This window comes from Microtus pennsylvanicus, chromosome 22, assembly GCF_037038515.1.
Source record: "Microtus pennsylvanicus isolate mMicPen1 chromosome 22, mMicPen1.hap1, whole genome shotgun sequence".
NCBI classification, from domain to species: Eukaryota; Metazoa; Chordata; class Mammalia; order Rodentia; family Cricetidae; genus Microtus; species Microtus pennsylvanicus.
The window spans coordinates 33,588,427-33,608,330 of record NC_134600.1 but is presented as its reverse complement, the minus strand read 5'-3'; the positions used below and the strand labels follow the sequence as shown (position 1 = coordinate 33,608,330).

Genomic DNA, 19,904 nt, shown 5'->3' with positions numbered 1-19,904 from the left:
CGGAAATCAAGAAGCAAGAGAGACGTTCCTGGAGGAGACTTTCTTAAAGGGGTGCCGGATCATTGTGTTGGGGCCACCTGGTGGACTTGTTAGCAATATATTCTGGATCTTCTAAGAAGTACCAAGTTTTGGTCTTTGTGGGGGAGGGGAAATACAATATGGCGGCAAGTGGTTGGTACAAATCTCTGCCATTGACGACTAACCCCGATGATGCTCAGGCATTGTAATTTAGGGACTACACAACAGCTCAACCTGCCAATAGAACTAAAATGTTGACTATGTATAACTGTATCAAGGGAGCTCATGGGACAATGGACAAAGAAGTAGGAATTTAAGATTTATGAAAGCTTCGAGAAGAGAACGTGCGAAGTAACGGGTACTGGGAAGTGAGGTTTGCAAAGAGTAAGAAGGCAGGTGAAATAGAATTAGGCCCAGATCACAGTGTGCTTTGAATGTACATGGAAATCAAGGTGTTCCTGGGGACATAGATTTTGTAGATTTTTTTTCTCTGGCTATAGCCAAACCTCAGACACTAGCTAGACCATCAGATGTACTGGTAGTAAGGATCAGAAAAGTTTCTTACAGGGTGCAGTCATTAATAGAATCATGAAACTGTTTACTACAACACAAAGGAGATTTCAAGCCAGGACAAAGGGGCGGGGGATGGCGCTAAGGTGGATTGTGAAAAGCCATCCTGAGGTATCCAAGTATTATTTGAGCAGCATTTTCTAGACGGCTGTCCTCTGATTGCTTACGAGAAGAGCACCTCTGAGCCGTGCCCTACTTGGCTTCCCATTGCTGTGACAAACACTGTTGTCCAAAGGAACTCTGGAGAAGAAAGGGTTTTGGCTTACATTTCCATTACAGTCCAGAGAGGTCACGGCGGGATCTCGAGGCCGGAACTGCAGCAGAAACCATGAAGGACTGCTGCTTTCTGGCATGTTCTCTGTGGTTCCCTCAGTCTCCTTTCTTCTACACCCAGGACCACCTGCCCATGTATTGCTTCTGCCTGCCAGGGCCCTCCCATATCAATCAATCATCAATAAAGAAAATGCCCACAGGCTATTCTGAAGGAGGGCACCCCAACTGAGGTTGTGCCCTCTACCCAGGTGACTGTAGTTTGGGTCCAGTTGACAAAAGTACAACAAAAGTCCTCAAAACTAACTAGCACAGGCATAGAGATCCATGAGTGATAAAAATCCAGATCCTGAAGAAAATCCCTTTTCCTTTTGCCACGCATGGGAGGCAAGGAGAAAATATTAACTGTTACTCCCGTCAAGTGTGTGAATCCTCCAGCGACAGATACTCTGAACAGAACTCTAATCCAATCAGGTAATGCCTGTAATTGACCAAAACGTAAATCACCTCGCGCGTTTGCCAGCTTCTACTGTCCCTCAATTTGACTTCTATGACGTCTGTTGGTGCCATGTTTCAAGAGGATTGGAACTACTGGGGACACGTTCTGGTCCCAGCCAGATGTCAACGTAATCCTTTCTTTTCGTCTGTATTGAGGTTAAAGTTTGGAATATCCGTAATGTGGGGGTCAGAACGCTGGCAGTAGGCACGCCACTATCTCTTTGTAATAGAAAAGCGCCACTGGCCTCAGGGGAAAGTGCACAGGATCCTGTGTGTGCATATGTGTGTGTGGGCGTGGGGTGGGCACACACGTGTGTTGACGGCCATGTTTGTATCAGGTAGAGGAATACATTGGGAGGTAAGCAGGAGACGGAAATGCCCCCCGCTTGTGACCCACCCTTGGCTTTTTCAAATTCTTTATTTCTTTTGGAGGAAATTAATTTCTAGGTAAAAGCCAACATATCTATGGAACATTTTCAGGAGCCATTAGTGAGCCTCCACGGGAGTCAAATTACCATTTCTATACCACACTCGTGCAGTCTCCAATACGGGCTAATTTAGGAGAGAGCCGTGAGTGTCCCAGCTTTCCTGAGTTTATATAAAGCATTTCATTACGGAACGAGGTTTTAGGTTGAACTGGAGTTGGCAGTGTGTCACTTTAATACATTTTGACAGATTGAGTCTCTTATAGTTAACGGTATTTTTAGCTGTTCTTCAGAAATGATTCTGAAAGAAATGTGGGTAGTAGTTACCTTCCAGTAATTGTCTTAAACATCACATGAAGACACAGCACAGTATTTTTCAATAGGGGCTCTTAGCAGCCTTGTAATTTGCATGCTCCTCCAAGATGCCTTACAAAGGGGATATTTTTAATGCATTTGGAAGACAGCACACTAAACAGCTTTCCCTCTTCCCTTCAATTTTGTATTTTAAACCTTAATAATTCCATCTGAGGGTAGGATTTAATGCTGGTCAGGAAACCGCACAGAATGGAATCATTGAGAGTCCCCACCCCCCCACCCCACCCCAATCTGAATGCTATCTTTTCTCGAATTCAAGGAAGGCATTTCTTTTCACTTCCCTAGCTAGGGCAGATTTAGGTGCTTGGCATCAATTTTCTACATCTATCCAAGACGTGCGCCACCAAAATGACATGCAAAGGAAACGCTAGTGCTGTATAATCCTACACGGTGCTCCCCACAGATGGGCTTATTCATACTGTGCTTTGATGGAGACGGACCTATCTGGGTTCCATTTGCACAGAGACTGTTCTTATTCTTGTGGGTAAATGGAACATGCATTTCCAGGAGCTTTGAATCACAGTAATGTCTCGATTTACATGTCGCTAGAGATGAAGCTAAACGGTCGTGAAAAGAACCCATCAGCTAATCCACGCAGGTTTAGTTGATGTCACATTTAATAATCTGGATGGAAATCGAAAACAAATGGTTTGTCCTATATATCTACCCCAAATTCTAACGTTAAACTACACACCGCGGACTATAATAAACCAGAACTGGACTTTCACTCAAATGCACGATTCTAGTTTAAATTCATATCAACATACCCTGGAAGACACACACAGATTGACCTACAAGTGGATTGGGGAGACCCATACACCTTGTGACCTTAACCTTTGCCAAGCTGATGAAGCAGTAGGGTAAGTGATAACGGCTCATCTTCTCACATCAAACACGCTCCATGTCATCTGGAGAAGCTCCCGATAGTGCAGCCGTCACGGTGGGGCAAAGCCAGACACCACCTCTTCCTTCTGATCGTTCCTTCTCACCTTGTACCGCTAAACAGCCTTTGTGGCTGAAACTCTGGTCCACTTTGGACGCAGAAGCCAAGGTTGGCAGCCTCAAGGGGGCTTGGATGACAGTTGCATGGAACGGGAGGGATGGATGTAAACCCAGATTGGAGGGAACCCCACACCCATGTGTTGTTTCTGCTTTTCCTCGGAAGACGCTTCTGTCCTTCCCTCTGGTCATTATCAGGGATCTAGTTCAATCTCCTGCCAGTCATTCAGAAGAAAACATCCCATAGTCTTTGAAGGCTGTAATCCCTAAACTCTCCTGAACATGCTGATTGCCCTGTACTCGGCAGGCATTTGCTCTATTAAATTGCACGTGCCTCGAGGTTCAAGAGAGCGTGTGGGCCGAGCAGGCAACAATAACTCCACTAGAAAAACGTTCTTCCCACCAACTTAGCTTCTCTATTCAAGTCACCGGCAAATTAAATTTTATTCCTTCAAAGCTGGCTTTCCCCCCCACTGAATAAAGCTTTTTAAAGAACTCATATCTGTATAATTTGCATATGAATATTGGGTCTTGGGAGTTCTATCCAAGATTGTACTAAACTAATGGCTGGAGCTGGAGCTCAGGGTGGAGCATTTGTGGAGTGGGGCGTAAAACCTCGGGTTCAATTCCACACATTGTCAAAAAAAAAATTAAGTTAACGAAATGATGCTATTAACAGGCACAGCATTCGTCAGAAGCAGAACCTAAAATGTTCCCGCAGTTCATCCTGTGTTTCTCCCCATTTTGTGTTTCTCCCTTGTCTTCTTTCTCCAGTCAGTATACAAACCCCGTTCTTAGGGCTACACTAGGAATCCTTCCCATTCTCTTCCCGTTTCCCGCCCTTTTATTCTGTCATTCTGCATATATTGTCACCTGGACCGAAACCTGTTTCCACGACTGTATGAGTTTTGGAACTGTTTTCTTTTACAATTTAAGTTTGATGTGTGCACGGATGCAATGCTTCTTCCTGCCCTCCAGAAAAAGATCAGCAGCGGTTGCTACAAGGGCTTCTTGAGATGTGTACACGGACATTCACGCTTCAGGACTGCTCGTTAGACAGATCAGAGTACGGATAGCTCAGACTGCTAACTATAGTTTACTAAAATCTGAGCAAAAACCTATTTTAAGGCGTATAAATTTCTTCCATCCTACGCTGTATTAGTAAAAAACCTCACTTATTTCAGTTACTTCATTTCCCAAAGACTTTATATGTCTTCTATATTATTATCAAAAAAGGAACCAATAGAGGCTTAATATACATAATGATTAGATGGGATACATGCTATTGTTAATCAACTTTGGATATTTTTGCTTTAAGATGCTATTTATTAAAAGTTTCACTGCTTTTCATATTCAGATATAAGCAATACAAAGCTATTTTATCAATGGCCCCTATGGGAAATGCTTCTCAAACAATATTCCTAAGATTTTTTTTCATAAGGATATGAGTATATGAATTTATATCTCATCTCTTTTCATGAATTTAGCAAATATTTTTTAAAGAAATTATATTATAAATATTGTTTTCATTATTAGAGATATAAACTTAACATTTTGTGACTGGAGATTAACCAAGAATCTTGCGCAGGCACAGGAAAACAGGTATGAAGGGAAAATATGAAGTGTATCCAATATTTTATAAAACATCTACCAAAGTAAGTCCAAGCTTTGTGCCTGGAAGTAGTGTACCAAGCCTATTTTTGTTAGTTTATATTTCTTCCCATACACTTCTGAAATATTTTGTCTTCTAGGTAACAACTGAAAAATTTGTTTGCTGGACCTAATTAATGATGATTTACTTAAACTTAACAAGATACAGAAATAGCAACAAAAAGAAATATTGTGTATGTGTGCCTCTGTGTGTATACCCCTCTCTCTCCTCCCCCGCCCTGCTTTTCTCTCTCTCTTCTTTCCTTCTCTGTCGCTCTCTCCTCTCCCTCCTCCTCTATTCCTCCTCCTCCTCCTCCTCCTCCTCCTCCTCTTCTTCTTCTTCTTCTTCTTTCTCTCTCTCTCTCTCTCTCTCTCTCTCTCTCTCTCTCTCTCTCTCTCTCTCTCATTAATCCCTGGCACAGATTTTAAAACCATACAAAGCTGTAACATTTTTTCACATATGTGATTCCAGTTTCAAAACCTTACATTAAAAATGCATTTTTTAAGAAGACACAATGTCCACACCATTTTTGAAGATGTAGTAAACAAATAGGTTCTTGTTGCCTCTTTGTTTTTTGTTTGTTTGTTTTTTTGCCAAAGGAATTGTAGCCTCTTTTGTGTCCCTGTCTCAACTGCATCCCAACAAAGAAGCAATGTAATAGGATTCCCAAAGCATGTCAGTTGAGATTAACCCCATGGCTACTCTTCTCTATGGAACATTCAGCCTCTGGGATAGGGTATTTCTGCTCAAGAAAGGCACTGAGCACAAAGTAATATAAGAGTTCACTCTGGCCAATGTTTGCTTACATATTGGAGGTAGGATGGAATACTGAGAACAGCTTTGCAGGGTAACAGCTATTGGATTTTGAGAAGGCTAATATATTCAAAGCTGCCTCAGAACCTTGTCTATAAAATGAGGACCAGTCAAGCCCTTTATAAGGTGGCTAGGTGATGCTACATGCAAATTAGACACCATGGTAGATCCTTGAGGAGCAAGGTTCCTGGAGACAGACTAGACTGCATGCAACCGTGAACCTCATTAGCTTTTTGAATACCGTGTTTCAAATTGTTCATGACACACAGCATGTCTATAGTAAATATTTGTTAAATAGGAATTCTAGCTCTATCTTTCCCGGGTACATGGCTTCTTGGCAAGTAGCTACTGATTTATGTAGGCATCACCTTCATAATGTGAGAATTAAATGAACAGAGTGTGAATGTTTAACGTATTAGCTATTTTTGTTAAGGTAATCTAAACATAGCCTGGAAAAAAATGGGCATTCTCTATCGGATAAATCATTCAAAATTGCATTTGGATATTTCTCATTTGAATTTATTATGAGTAGTCTGCCTATTATAAAGGATAATATATTAATGAATGATGCTGAGTAAAGGAAATTCCTAGCTTTTATACGATGTAACTTATTTATAAGCCTTCAAAATTGCCAGATATGTCATCACCATTAAAAAGTATGTTTGGGAGAATACGATCACTCATGATTTAAAACCATTTTGCTAAAAGTACTTTATCAGATAGTTGATTCTCCCTACTAAAACATCACTCTAAAGACTAAAAAAAATCTGCTTGTATCATTCATCTAAAGAAGTAGCTTATAAATATGGGAAACATAAATGTCTCATTGATTCATCATTGTGAAAGCAACAACAAAATTATTTTTAAAATACAAAACAAGTCTAATGCAAGTTTGACAAGTTTAAATACAAGTCTAGAGGACTTGAACTTTGAGGATCGAGAGATGGTTCAGCAGTTAAGAGTGCTTCCTTCTCTTCCAGAGGACCTGAACTCAGCTCCCGGCACACATGGTTGGAGCTCACAACTGCCTATAACTCCAGCCCTGGGGATTCAATGTCCTATTCTAGCCTCCTTGGACACTTGCACACATGTTGCATGCCTGCGCACACACACTCACAATTGTTAAAAATAAACTGACCCTTAAGACCTATTCTGTGATAACAAATGAGATAAATTAATATTTTAAAACATTTTTGCATAGAAGACAAAGAGAATTACTTGCCACCTTAATTAAAACTACAGTACTTATGTCCATACTTAATTATATATGCTCATTAATGTTTCGGAGTTGAGTTCTGCTTAGAAGTAAATATACCAATTTCAAATAAAAATCTCACTTATTTTCTCTTTTATAAATATCTTTGTTTTCACAGAAGACAAAATTCAGCCCTTTGACGGGGAGAGGTCCCTGCTGGGAGCTGTCTGTCCCCGCTGAAGGTGAAGAGCAGGGAGGTGTGGCCAGCTCTGGCCAGCAGGACCAAGGGAAGCTCCTCCCCCACCCATCTCACCTCTTCTTTATCTTCCACTTTCTTTCTCATTCCCCTACTTTGTCCTCTTTTAAAACACTGGAATAAATATCTGGCTTACTTATTTAGATGACATTTCCATTTGCATTTTAAGAAACTATTCATTTTAGATTAGAGTGGGAAATTGGTGTTTTTGAGAATTACTAAAAGATTGGAGGTTTTTTTACCCACCAGGAAAGGAAAAGCTGATAAGGCTGCTGTAGCCATCAGAGTTTTCCTGTGATTCTGCCTGTGCTGGTTTGCCGTTCTGTTACTGTAACTGTGCTCAAAGGCTCCTCTTGGAAGCATCCTAGCTCAGTACTTAAGAAGGTTCTTGCTGTCCAACAATTTCCTCTTATCTTGATAACACTTCTCTAGCCTCAATAGAAATGAATTGTTTACTCCATTCTGTCTTAGTTTCCCACCTAAACCTATCTCTGTTCCCAATAGATTTCTGATTGATCCTTCCCTCTAGCATCATAGAAAAGATTAAAAGATAAAAAAACCCAAAACCTCACAGGAAAAAATGAAAATGTCAATTCCTTGCTTGCCTTCCAAAAGGACTAATGATATAGCAAAATGAAAAAAACAGGCAGCGATTTCTGAGGATTTTTTTTTTGTGGTAGATTACTTCCAGTTTATGCAGAGATGAAGGCCTTTGTAAGAACAATTCCTGTACCAGGACAGCTCTGTTCTATCCCCGTGGTGTAACTTCCCAAGCCTGTCATCTCACTCTTTTTCCTTCTGTGGTGGTTGGAGTGGGAATGGCTTCCATAGGCTCACGTTCTAAAGCTGGATACTCAGTGAAAATGTCTGGGAAGGTTTAGGAGGTGTGTCCTTGGAGGAGGTGTGTCACTGGGATGGGCTCCAAAGGTTCAAAAGCCCAGCCTTTTCTAGTTGACTATCTCCCTCTCTGCCTCTAGCTTGTGGACCAAAATGTCTCAGCTACTGCCCCAGGGCCATTCTGTTAGTTCTGTCTCTTCCTGAGTCACAGTTGTGATGGAGGAAGGTCATTGGTTAAATAAAAAGAAACTGCTTTGCCCTCATTGGTTAGAAGATAGGTGGGAGGAGTAAACAGAACAGAACGCTGGGAGGAAGAGGAAGTGAGCTCAGACTCCACAGCTCTCCTCTCGGGAGCAGACGCCCCAGAGAGACGCCATGCTCATCGCTCCCGGGAAGATGCACACTATGAAGCTCCAACCCAGGATGGACTTAGGCTAGAATCTTCCCGGTAAGTGCACCCAGGGGCGCTACACAGATGATTAGAAATGAGCTAAATTAATATGTGAGAATTAGCCTAGAAGAGGCTAGATAGAAATGGGCCAAGCAGTGATTAAATGAATACAGTTTGTGTGTTGTTATTTCGGGCATAAGCTAGCCAGGCAGCCGGGGTGCTGGGGACGCAGCCCTGCCACCCTTATGACTACACGGTTGTCTCAAGATAGAAGAGTCCAGACACTGCTGTGGTGCCATGCCTGCCTGCCGCCATGCTCCCCTGGATGCTCGTCACAGACTCTAACCTGTAAGCAAGTTCCCAGTGACGTCTTTCTTTGTGTACGTTGTCTTTTGCATGGTGTCTTCACGTAAGACCACCTCTTAGGTCTTGTCTAGGTTTATCGTTTACATAAAATCCAAATGCCGTGTACTGTTTAGGACAATTTGTTTCTCTTTCCTGACCGGATAATAAGATTGACGGCAAGAACAAAAATTTTAGGAGTCTTTGAATTCCAACACTGGCAACCGAGGGGAAGAGTAGTAACATCATTTTGTGATGGCCTCCCATGCCCAGACAGAACCCCATCGTTTACTATAAATGGGAGGACATGGCTGTTGTTATCCAAAATCACTTAGAGTCCCTAAACCTGAGCCAATTAAAGAGCAAAGTTCATGTTAGAAGCACAAATCAAGGAGGTTTTCATGGTTGCTTTATTAGAAACATTATATAGAAACGATTCCTTAATCAACTTGTGCTAGTGTATTTTATTTCATTATTTCCAGGTATCTTTACCTATCCTGTGTTACAGAATTAATACATCTATTTTATCAGTCTCGTTGCTCTGAACACTTATTGCTCTGAACGTCAGCGTCTTATTTGGTCTGTAATGAAGCCTTGATTTTCTCATCAATATCAAAATTATGTTTCTAGGATTTTTAGTTGGTTATATTTAACAACATCTACATAACTTCCTCCTTTCAACCAACTGATACCAGATGGCTCGGTGTCATTGGTTATATAAATAAAAATCATGCAAGAGATCTTATTCCTTAAAAAAAACTAATTTAAATTTGCCAAGATATGGAGGTTAGTGGTTCATTTTAGTAAAAGCCTGCACTTCTCATTCATGTCGGTGTCAAGCAGAGCACCAAGTAATTACCTGGTTATGGACTCCTTGGGCCGCATGTATCGGTGTTTCCAGCTTTATGTGAGAATTAAATATTGGTATGTGGTAACATTTCAATTTCACAACTGAGCTCTGCCTATGGAGATCTAAGTTATAAGTCACCGTATGTTGGGAAAGGGAAGACAATTTTAATATCTTTCTTGAGTTGTCAGAGCATAGGTATTTTTATCTACTTCCAACACTGAGAATTTCAATTTCTATTATTTTCTTTTCCTTTGAGGTTCATCGAATTTGGAGAGAAAGAGTTGATGGAGATTTGCAAAATTTTAGCTTTTATCATTTCTAATTAACACTTTGATTGTATTATTCATATCAATGATTTAATTTTGGATCAAGACCTTTCAACTTTGCAGTGTCTTTTAAAAATTATTCTCTGAGTGGAATGATAGGGTATCTACAGTTTCCAGCTATTAATTATCCATTACATAAAACTGGAGGAGGAGAGTCAGAGGGTTCTCAACATACAGAAATAATATATGAGATGATGGGAACATTAATTACCTTGATAACATTATTATAAATTGTATACATGTATAAAATTATAATGGTCTATGTTGCTAAATAAGGACAATTATGTTAATTATGATTTTAAAAGTTGTTCTAATAGCAATAACAGACATGAAAGCTGGATATATTGCTAAAAGAAATATAAATATTTCTATAATATAAGATTATAACTGTTATAAATATTTTAGAAAAAGTTTGGAAAGAATAACAGTTTGGATTGACTATCACTTATGAGCTAATGATTAATATTCTGTTTCTTTGGTAAGCAATAAAAATGGTGAGCATGGGCTGGAGAGATGGCTCAGAGGTTAAGAGCACTAGCTGCTCTTCCAGAGGTCCTGAGTTCAATTCCCAGCAACCACATGGTGGCTCACAGCCATCTGTAATGAGATCTGGTACTGTATCCTAGAAAGTGTATATATAATAAATAAATAAAATTTTAAAAAATGGTGAGCAGCATCCAACACTACCACTCAAAAGAAACTAATGAGTAGCAAAAACACTGGAGGTCAGCAGAAGGAAGTTTGATTGTTATACAAACTATCTTATTGACCCCTGACCTCAGAGTCCACTGTCAACTGTTAAAACCTTTGCTTTTTGTCACCAGCAAATACTTTGCTTGAAACAACTGCATTCTACCCAAGTCCTGGACATAATATTATATATTTCTGGCTATCAAGAGCTAGGAAGCTCTCATTTGAGGAAATGTCTGTGCAGGTCACCCCAACATGAGGAATTGAGAGTCCTTTTAATCTGAAAATAACAACACGTGCAGATTTGTCTCTTTAATATCCTATTGTTAAAAGTGTGACAGTTACTTCATTCATTCTTTGCTATGGGTAGCTGTTATCTTATCCCTATGGAGGCAATATCTCATTTTGAGTTGTTAGCAGAAATAATAATGCGCCCATGTTTTCTTTGTCCATAACTACATTAGTAATACAACTAATTTCTTGCTATGGCTTTTGGGGTAATGTTGGAGGAAATGCCTGAAACTCACTCAATGAAGTAGACTTCGCCTTTCTCCGTGTAGGCCATTTCCCAGTTATCAGGCAAGGGGTCCAAGTCCTCGTTCTCCTCGGTCTTCACCGACTTCGTGTCATCCACCTGGTCCTTGAGCTCCTCAGGCTGACTGTATACGGGTGCAGGGTAAGGCTGGGAGGGCGTCTCCCCTGAGGCCCCTGCACTTTTGTCCTCATGGTCACTGGATTCTGCAAGAAGAAGAGCCCACGGTCAGTGGCTGCAGCCACAGAAACTGTGAAGAAGTTTGGAATGAGCAGAGCCAGGGATGGAGTACCGCAAAAACTAGTAGGGAATAGTTCTGAACAGACGCACTAGCAAAATACTATGGAAATTATCAGCACCTTGACTTAAGCCCACGGTTCATTCATCATTGCTGTCAATTGTTCAATTAAAATACTGTTGTTTACTCAATATTGTCTTTGCTTAACACAGGTGTGGTAGACAAAATATTGATAATCTAAAGACATTCATGGCCTAATGCCTAGATATTTACCTTGCATTGGAAAAGGATATTTGTCGATATTTTAAAATATAAGACCTTGGGACAGGAGATTATCTCTGATTGCTCAAGTGAGTTCACTACAGTCGCAAACAACCTTACAAGGCAAAGAGTCAGACAGAAAAGATGAGAAGAATCCTTGGCTACAGAGAAGATGGAGGTGCTACAGTCTGCTTGGCTTTGGACACGGGTGACTTTTATATGCAGGACGGGCAAGGAACTACTTCCTTCCTGAGAGACACCAGAAAGGAAGCCAGCCCTGACAGCATGTCATTGTTAGTGTGTGATGACCGATGACCCACGTCAGCTTGTAACCTTCAGAGCTAAAATATTCAGACGCTATACATCTAGCGATTTGTGACAGTTGCCATGGAAAACTCACAGAACCAAAGCTAAAGGAGATGCATACTGTAGGAGAAATGAGGTGTGGCCCTTCACGGTAAAGTCTGTAAAGTTTAGAATAATGAAAATGAACAGTGAATAGCAGATGGCTCTGGAGGTCAGAGCTCCTACTGCTCCTCCAGGGGACCCAGGTTCCACGTCTGGGATCCATATCAGGTGACTTACAATGACCTGAAACTCCAGCTTGTTCCCTCTTCTAGCCTCTGCTATAACCCCTATCCAAACACACCAATAATAAAAACACCATTTTCTAACAGGAAGAACTGTGAGCTGGGGAGGTGGCTCGGGGATGAAGAGGATTTACTGTACATGTATTGGAAACTGACCCCTCTGTTGTATCTCCAGCACACACATAGAAAGCTAGGTATGGCCACCCTACCTGTTATCCCACCTATAATCTCAACACTACAGTAGGAAGAGACAAGAAGGTCCCAGAGTCTTACTGGTCAATCACCCTAGCCAAAAACCCAGCTAGTTCTAAGACCAGTGAAATACCATGTTTAACGTGAACAGGGGGGAGAGGGGGCTGGAGTAGGACCCATGACAGAGTCTTCTGGCAGGGTACAAATACATGTGTACACACACACACACACACACACACACACACACACACACACACCCCGAGGGGAAGGGTAGATGGGTAAGAAATAGGTTACCAATAAACAATAGAGGAAAATTTACGTAGTCAAGTAAGTATTAGTTTGCACTGAACCTAAAGTTAGATTGGTGAAACCCAGATCTCCACACACATCTAAGTAAAAATTCTTTACTACAACGTTAAAAAGTGTATTAGCATATTACACACTGCAGTGATATTTCATTTGTAGTCTAGTAAATAAAGCTTGCTTGAAAATCAGAGAGTAAAACAGCCACACTGGTCGACCAGGCAGTGGTGACACATGCCTTTTTTTTTTTTTTTAAAGAAAACAACTATCTTTTTTTTTAATTTTACATATCAATCCCAGTTCCCTCTCCCTCCCCTCCTCCAATTCTATCTCCCTAACCCCCAACCCCCATCCACTCCTCAGAGAGGGTAAAGCACATTGCTTTAGGGCAGGATCAACGCCTCCCTACTATATCTAGACTGAGCAAGGTATCCATCCAAAGAGAATAGGTTCCCCAAAAGCCAGTACATGCAATAGGGATAAGTCCTGCCTGGTGCCACTGCCAGTGATCCCACAGTCTGCCCCAGCCATGTAACTGTCACCCACATTTAGAGGGACTAGTTTGGTCCTATGCTGGTTCCTTCCCTAACCAGCTGGAGTTGTGAGCTCGCATTAGCTCAGGTAAACTGTTTCAGTGGGTGAACCCATCATGGTCTTGACCTCTTTGCTCATATTCTCATTCCTCCCACTCTTCAGCTGGACTTTGGGAGCTCAGCCCAGGGCTCTGCTGCAGGTCTCCGCCTCTGTTTCCATCAGTTGATGGATGAAGGTTTTATTTAAGGTATTCATCAGTCTGACTACAGGGCAAGGCCCGTTTGGCCGCTCTCTGCTCTCTTGCTTAGGGTCTTAGCTGTGCTCGTCCTTGTGGACTGCTGGCAATTTTTCTAGTGCCAGGTTTCTTGCTAGTTCCATAATGGTTTCCTCGATCAAAACGTCTGACACACACCTTCAATCCCAGTTGCCACGGTAGCTTGCCAGAGAATCTGGACAGTAGTGGTGCACACCTTTAATCCCATCCCTGAAGAGGGGTATAAGATGGGAGGAGACGGCTCTCAGATGCAGCCTCGTTTTAAAGACTCCTGGAAGCAGGATCATCATTTCAGACTGAGGTAGAGGTAAGAGTCAGTGGCTGGCTGTTTTGCTTTTCTGACCTTCAGGTTGAACCCTAATATCTGTCTCTAGGTTTTTATTATTAATGCCAATTAGAATTCGTATTACAAAACATCCAAGAAACACGATTGCATGTTAGGAAATATGTAAACCGGAACGAGAGTATTCCTTTTGTTCAACACTGAGCTCAAAGATGCCTGAAAATCTCTTTATGAACCTGAGGGAGTCAATAAAGACAGAAACCTGAGAACTTCACCATGCCAAGAGTCCATCTATCTGTGCTAATGCAGTCTTACTTAAGCCAGCAAGCTTCCCTGAAGAATTACTCTACCTGTATCCTGGTATCTGATCAGAATGTAGATCTCAAAATACAGCGAGAAAAGAAAAAAAAACATACATAAAGCAAGAAATACTAAATCTAGGGTAATACAGTTAAATGCAAATCGGAATTCACATTTTGGGAAACTTGGAATGCTTACTAAAGGTAATGTTCTTACAGGGGAAGAAAAGTGCATTGGGAATCTGCTGAAGCATGGACTTCTCTCCTTTATTATAAAGTCTAGGGTTTGGGGAGTAAAAATGGAAATGAATATTACGAAGGTCTCCTTCCAGAGGTTCATCAGTGGGTAGGTGAATAAGACAATTCAGGGACTGTTTTCTTGGGATGAGATTCGGGAACAAACATTTTGGCCAAGAGAGAGACTTCATGGGGTCACCTTTGTGCTGTTTTCTAATGTTAATCTTTGAGATGTGGATGCGTCTGCTTCCCCACTGCAGCTTATCTCCCGTTAACAACAGAACAATCTGTTGGAGCACAGCAGGGAGAGTCCCCTGTAGAGCAAGGGAGAAACCCTGGAATAAAACGATAAAGAAAATTCTACAGAGATTCCTGCAAAGGGACAATTGGACCGTAAGCTGGAAGAAGGGTCCTCCTGAGGCTCACAGGTAAAGATGCAAGGAGGGGAGATGCGAGGAATAGAATCCCATCTTGGGAAGTGGAACCTGTGAAGCTGTTTGAAAATAAGCAACGGCCAAGCAAACAGTCAAGCCAAAAAATTAGGCCCACAAACGCACATGGGCTTTGATACAGTTTTCTGACTTGGAGACTCTCTGTTCTAAAAAATAAAGATATCATTTGAGTAAGTATTGTTGCATATTTATTGTCGTGTTGTTTCCAGTAATAAAGTCCTGGGACTCGTATAATGGCTTTTATTCAGAATATCGTCAGTATACTGTGCTTATATGATCGTGGAAAAAGATGTAATTTAAAAACAACAAAATTACAGCTACAGATCTATTGATCTGGAAAGGTCTTTATAATTATGATTGGAAGACTGATTTTCAGGGGACATAAATTAGCAATATATACTACTAGTATATATTACACATAGGTCCACAGAAATTAGAAATAGCTGGGGAAAATGTTCAACTTACTGTCAACATTGAGATGACTGGTGATGGGGAAATTTTTCTTTATATGATTTTACATTCAGTGGGTATATTATTTTTAGGAATTTACAAATTAATAAAGATCATTTGGTAAATTAGTAATATAGAATGGAAGCTTTGTGTCAATATAAACTGTTCGGTCAATTTTTTCTTATCTTTATTAATCTAGGGTTTACTATATTATTTTTTCAGAATTAGGAGACCTAAGAACACATAATGCCCACTGGTTTGGCTTGAAAAGGGGAAACAGGAAAACAGACTAGTCTTTAGTTACACAGTCAGTAAGTGATTCTTCCAGGCTGAAAACTCTGTAGCGTGCGCAAGCGCAAACGCAACACCGTGAGAGGCGCCGCCCTTGTCTTTAGGTGCTGTTGGCGGCAGCTGGTTACGGCATGGCCGCATCAAGACATGGATCGTGCCATGGTGTGACGGCGGAGCATCCGGGACATTGTGCTGTACGGAATGCACACCAGGATCTGAACTTCTTCTCTGGTCCAGTACTCACGTATGATGTTCTGAGTACTCCAATTGCTGCCAGGCAGCGAGGAAGGGAGAACAAGGGAGGCGCGAATCCCGCTTTGTTGGAACCCAAACTTGCCATCCGTAGTTCTCCCCACCCCCGCCCGTTGGTGAGAGGTTGTGCCTATGCGTGCATTCATTAGTCTCATGCTAAGAGTCAGGGAACGATTCTCTTCCAACATGCTATGACTGAGGTATCTCTCAGAATGGAGGGAGAGAGAGATGCGTCAGGGCTGGATTGGGCAGACTTCTTCACAAGCCCTCAGGCTTCATGCTTCCGACTGTCTCCTGACAGATGAGGCAGTAAATCGTCCTCACGGTGTGACAAATTATTAGATGTTCATTTTCTTCAAAACTATTCCAGGCGTTGGCAGACAGCAGGAAGCAGGTCTACAGATTAGAGGCAACTTGTTTTCATGTCCCAGACCAAAGGCAATCATGCCAAGGCAAAGGCCTGGAAAGAAGTGGGTTGACATAGAATTTTATATAATTAAGACAAATAAGAAGAGGGAAGTCATAATCAGCTTTGTGGGTACCGGAGCTTCACTGAGACAGAGACTGTAGGAGGGACGGAGGACCCCATGGGTGGTGAGACCACAGCACAGATTACCATACTAGTTTAGAGGTTCCTGCCAAACCGAGGATAGAGACATCGAGTCAGGAAGTTCCTGGGTGGAGAGGGTCAACTTGAAAGGCAGCAGCAGATGGCTGGAGGGCGTGATAATTTAAACGAGTGAATGCATTTGCCAAGGGAGACTTCGCGGGAAGCGGAAGCAAGAATGTTTTCTGCAGGGACCCGAGCTATAGCCACACGCACCAGCCACAGGAGGATCTGAGGATCTGAGGATCTGAGGACCGCAGCCTGGGCACAGTGGGGACTCAGCAGACCTTAACGCAGCACGGGAAGAGGACAGATGGAAGGGTGGTCCAAGTGTCTGAAGTGGAGAATGGACCAACAACATAGCGATCCTCTGTGATCGCTCCCAGTTAACGTGGTGTCCATGGGGGAAGGATGGTAAAGAAGCCAGTTCATTAGGAACTGCAGAATTATGGCAGCGAACAATATGTGGAAGAAGAATCCATTCACGGTCACATTCGAGCTGGTGTGAGAGCTCGGTGATCAGGAATTGGCCACCGAGAGGGAGAATCCAAGTTTAACCCCAGCTTGCCGTAAGGTGGAAGGAAAGAACCAGCTCCTGAACGTTCTTCTTTGAACTCAGCATGTGCACCACGGCATGTAGATATACAGACGCATGCTCAAAGGGAAGAAAGAAACGTCAGGTGTGGTGGTGCGTGCCTATTATCCCAGCAGTCAGGAGGTAGAGGCAGGGGCATCTCTGAGTTGGAGGAGGGCTTGATCTACAGAGTGAGTACCAGGACAGTCAAAGCTATACAGAAAATCTTTGTCTCAAATCCTATTCCCACAAACACACGCAAAAACCTTCACACTAAATAAATGTAAAATATTCTTTAAAGGTTTGCCATGACCAAATAAACTTGGGGTTATAATAACACCATTATTTCCCAAAAGTAATGCTTTGCCAACCAAAACCTTGGTCTTTATCTGTTGTGTTATTTGTTGTTGAGCCGGGGATGATGCAGCATAGCTTCCCCAGTTGGACTCACTTGCTTAGATACATTTCTTTATCTTTAAGCAATCACCACATTAGCAAACACGAATTAAATTTCTATAATGTGCAAAATATTTGACAAGGTTTAAAGAAGGAGGGGAAAAGTCCCTTTGTTCAGGCCTTTTGGGAGCTGGATTGAGAGGGAGACAATAAATAGCATCAGCCTCCTCCACCTGAACAAAATAAATGGGGAAAAAACTGAAGGAGGTGAGTGGAGAATCTTAATACCCTCACATTTGTTATTCATAAAGGCTGACATAGAAACACGTTTCCCAGGGAGAGTCTGAAGCTTCTGGCGGACCCAGAAGCAGGCTAATTCATCTATCGGCAGCACTGAACCAGGGGAAGCCTTCCTGTAAGGGACAGAACCGATTTCCAGAAGAGCGAAATAGAATATGTAGAGTCACAGGTGTATCCAGCCCACTGCCAGCAGGCTGATTTATCCGGGGCACCGAAAGATGGGGCTCAACGCATTTATATATAAAACAACATCATTTTACAATATCGAAAGGCTGGATTCCTTTGGAAGAGGAAAAAGGAGGAGCTGAACTCAATAAGCCAAATTGTTATTCTACGGAGGACCGCTAGGGCAGCCATTCCATTTTCACTGGGTAGAGTGAGTCTGGGGACCAGTTCAGTTGAGTGTAGTATCTTCCTTCAAATGGAAGGACTCTGGGGATGGAGAAGTGCCTTATTACAAGCCACTGTGATGATCTGTTAATGACATCCCATAGTATGTGAGAGTCATACAGAATTTTCCAGGGAAACCCCGTAGGAAGCAGAAGCAAGAACAGCCAGCACAACTCTTCGGGGCGATCCGGTTAAGAGGTCAGTGAGAGAAAGAAGAGCTGACAGTAATTATTTAATTAATTAGATCTATAGACATTTATTGAAAGTCTAATAAAGACCAGGCAAGTAAGCCAAGTAAAACAGAGTCAAAGGGGCTATCAAGTCCGACCTCAGAACACTGGCTTACGGCAGACACTTATTGCCCATCGGTCTGGAAACCAGAATGTTCTATCAAGGTGTTTTCAGGACCGGCTCCAGCACTTGCAGAGAAGCTGTTTCTGGCTTTTCCTCACTAGTTCCTTGTCTTGTGGCACATGACTTTAGCCTTCCAAGAAACCGCGCGGGATCAGGGGCATGCGCTACTCCAGTTTGACCTCATGTTAGTTAGTCGTCCTGTTTCCAAGTAAAGTCACATGCTGAAGTGTCAGGAGATGCGATTCAGCTCATACAATGGTTCACTGTGTGAATCCATCCTCTAACCCCTTTACCTAACTGGGAACTAGTACTTGGCAGCTGCATACTACACCTTGGTAGTGGTTCAGAAATGAACCACTAAGAACAGAAAGACTCTGACTATTAGAAGGAGGAAAATGAATAGATCTTCCATGCAAACGGTAGTCTTCTATAGCTCACTGAAGTTTGGATCATAAGAACCTGACCCCAACCTAGCCACATAACCTTTGACCTACACTTTACCTTGCCTACAAGATAAGAGGGGGGGTGAAGGTGGTGCAGAAATTATGAAAATAGCCAAGCAATGACTGGTCCAGCCTGAGACCAGGATCATAATAGGGAGCCCAGTCCTGACACTGCCTGGAGCCAGGACCCAGAGACTGGACAGGACAGATACCTAGGCTAAAACCAAACATGACTGGCAGAAACAAAAAGTCAATGAAATGATTCCTAAAGATACTCTTCTATACTCCTCGTTCATTGCCTAGCCCAATAGTCATCAGAGGCTTCACCCAGAAAGTGATGAAAGCAGATGCAGAGACCCACACTCAAATCTTAGGTGGACCTCAGGGAAGGCTGTGAAAAAGGTGTAGGCAGGATTATGGGAGCCAGAGGAGCCAAGGACACCACAAAAAACCCATAGAATCACCTTACTCGGGCTCATAGGAGCTTCTGGAGACTGAACTACCAAACAGAGAGCTTGCATGGGACTGACTCTGCCCAGTGTCACAGTTGTGTAGTTTGGTCTTCTTGTGAGACCCTAGCAGGGTGGCAGGGACAGTCACTGACCCCTTTGAGACCCTTTCCTCTTACTTGGCTGCTTTGCCCAGCCTTAATGAGAGAGGGGGTACCTTGTCTTCCTGCAAATTTGATCTGCCAGGGCATGCTGATATACATGGGAGGCCCTTTTCTGAAGAGACAGAATGAAGAGCGGGTGGAGGATTGTGGGAAGGGACTGGGAAGAGGGGAGGGAGGGAGAGGAAACTGTGAACCGGCTCGGGAAAAGTTAAATAATTAATAAAAATATAAAAGTACAAAAAACATCTAGGTTCAAGTGGGTCTTCCCACTTCAAAGGGTTTAATTAGGGAAAAAAATTTCTCACAGGTGTGCCATTTGAGTTTTGGTTAATTCTAGATGGAGTCAAGTTGAAAACCAATAATAGACATCACCTGTTCAACCCTTGTCAACTTGACACACAATCATATCTTCTTAAGTCATGCTTAATTTCAAATATTAAAAATAATCAGGTTATGATTACATCTAACGTAACTATTCTACATACAATAGCAAATGCATTATATATTTAATCTGTTCATAATTACACCTCACA

General features: G+C 42.2%; 1 protein-coding gene across 6 annotated transcripts in view; it reads right to left on the bottom strand.

The window, feature by feature from the left end:
- Magi2 (membrane associated guanylate kinase, WW and PDZ domain containing 2) overlaps positions 1–19,904 on the bottom strand; it is a 1,214,245-nt gene that overhangs the window by 389,943 nt on the left and 804,398 nt on the right. For all 6 annotated transcript variants that reach the window (XM_075955872.1, XM_075955873.1, XM_075955874.1 and 3 more), the window contains one exon: positions 11,034–11,244. In XM_075955872.1, coding sequence (XP_075811987.1) covers positions 11,034–11,244 — 211 coding nt within the window. The remainder of the gene's footprint in view (positions 1–11,033; positions 11,245–19,904) is intronic.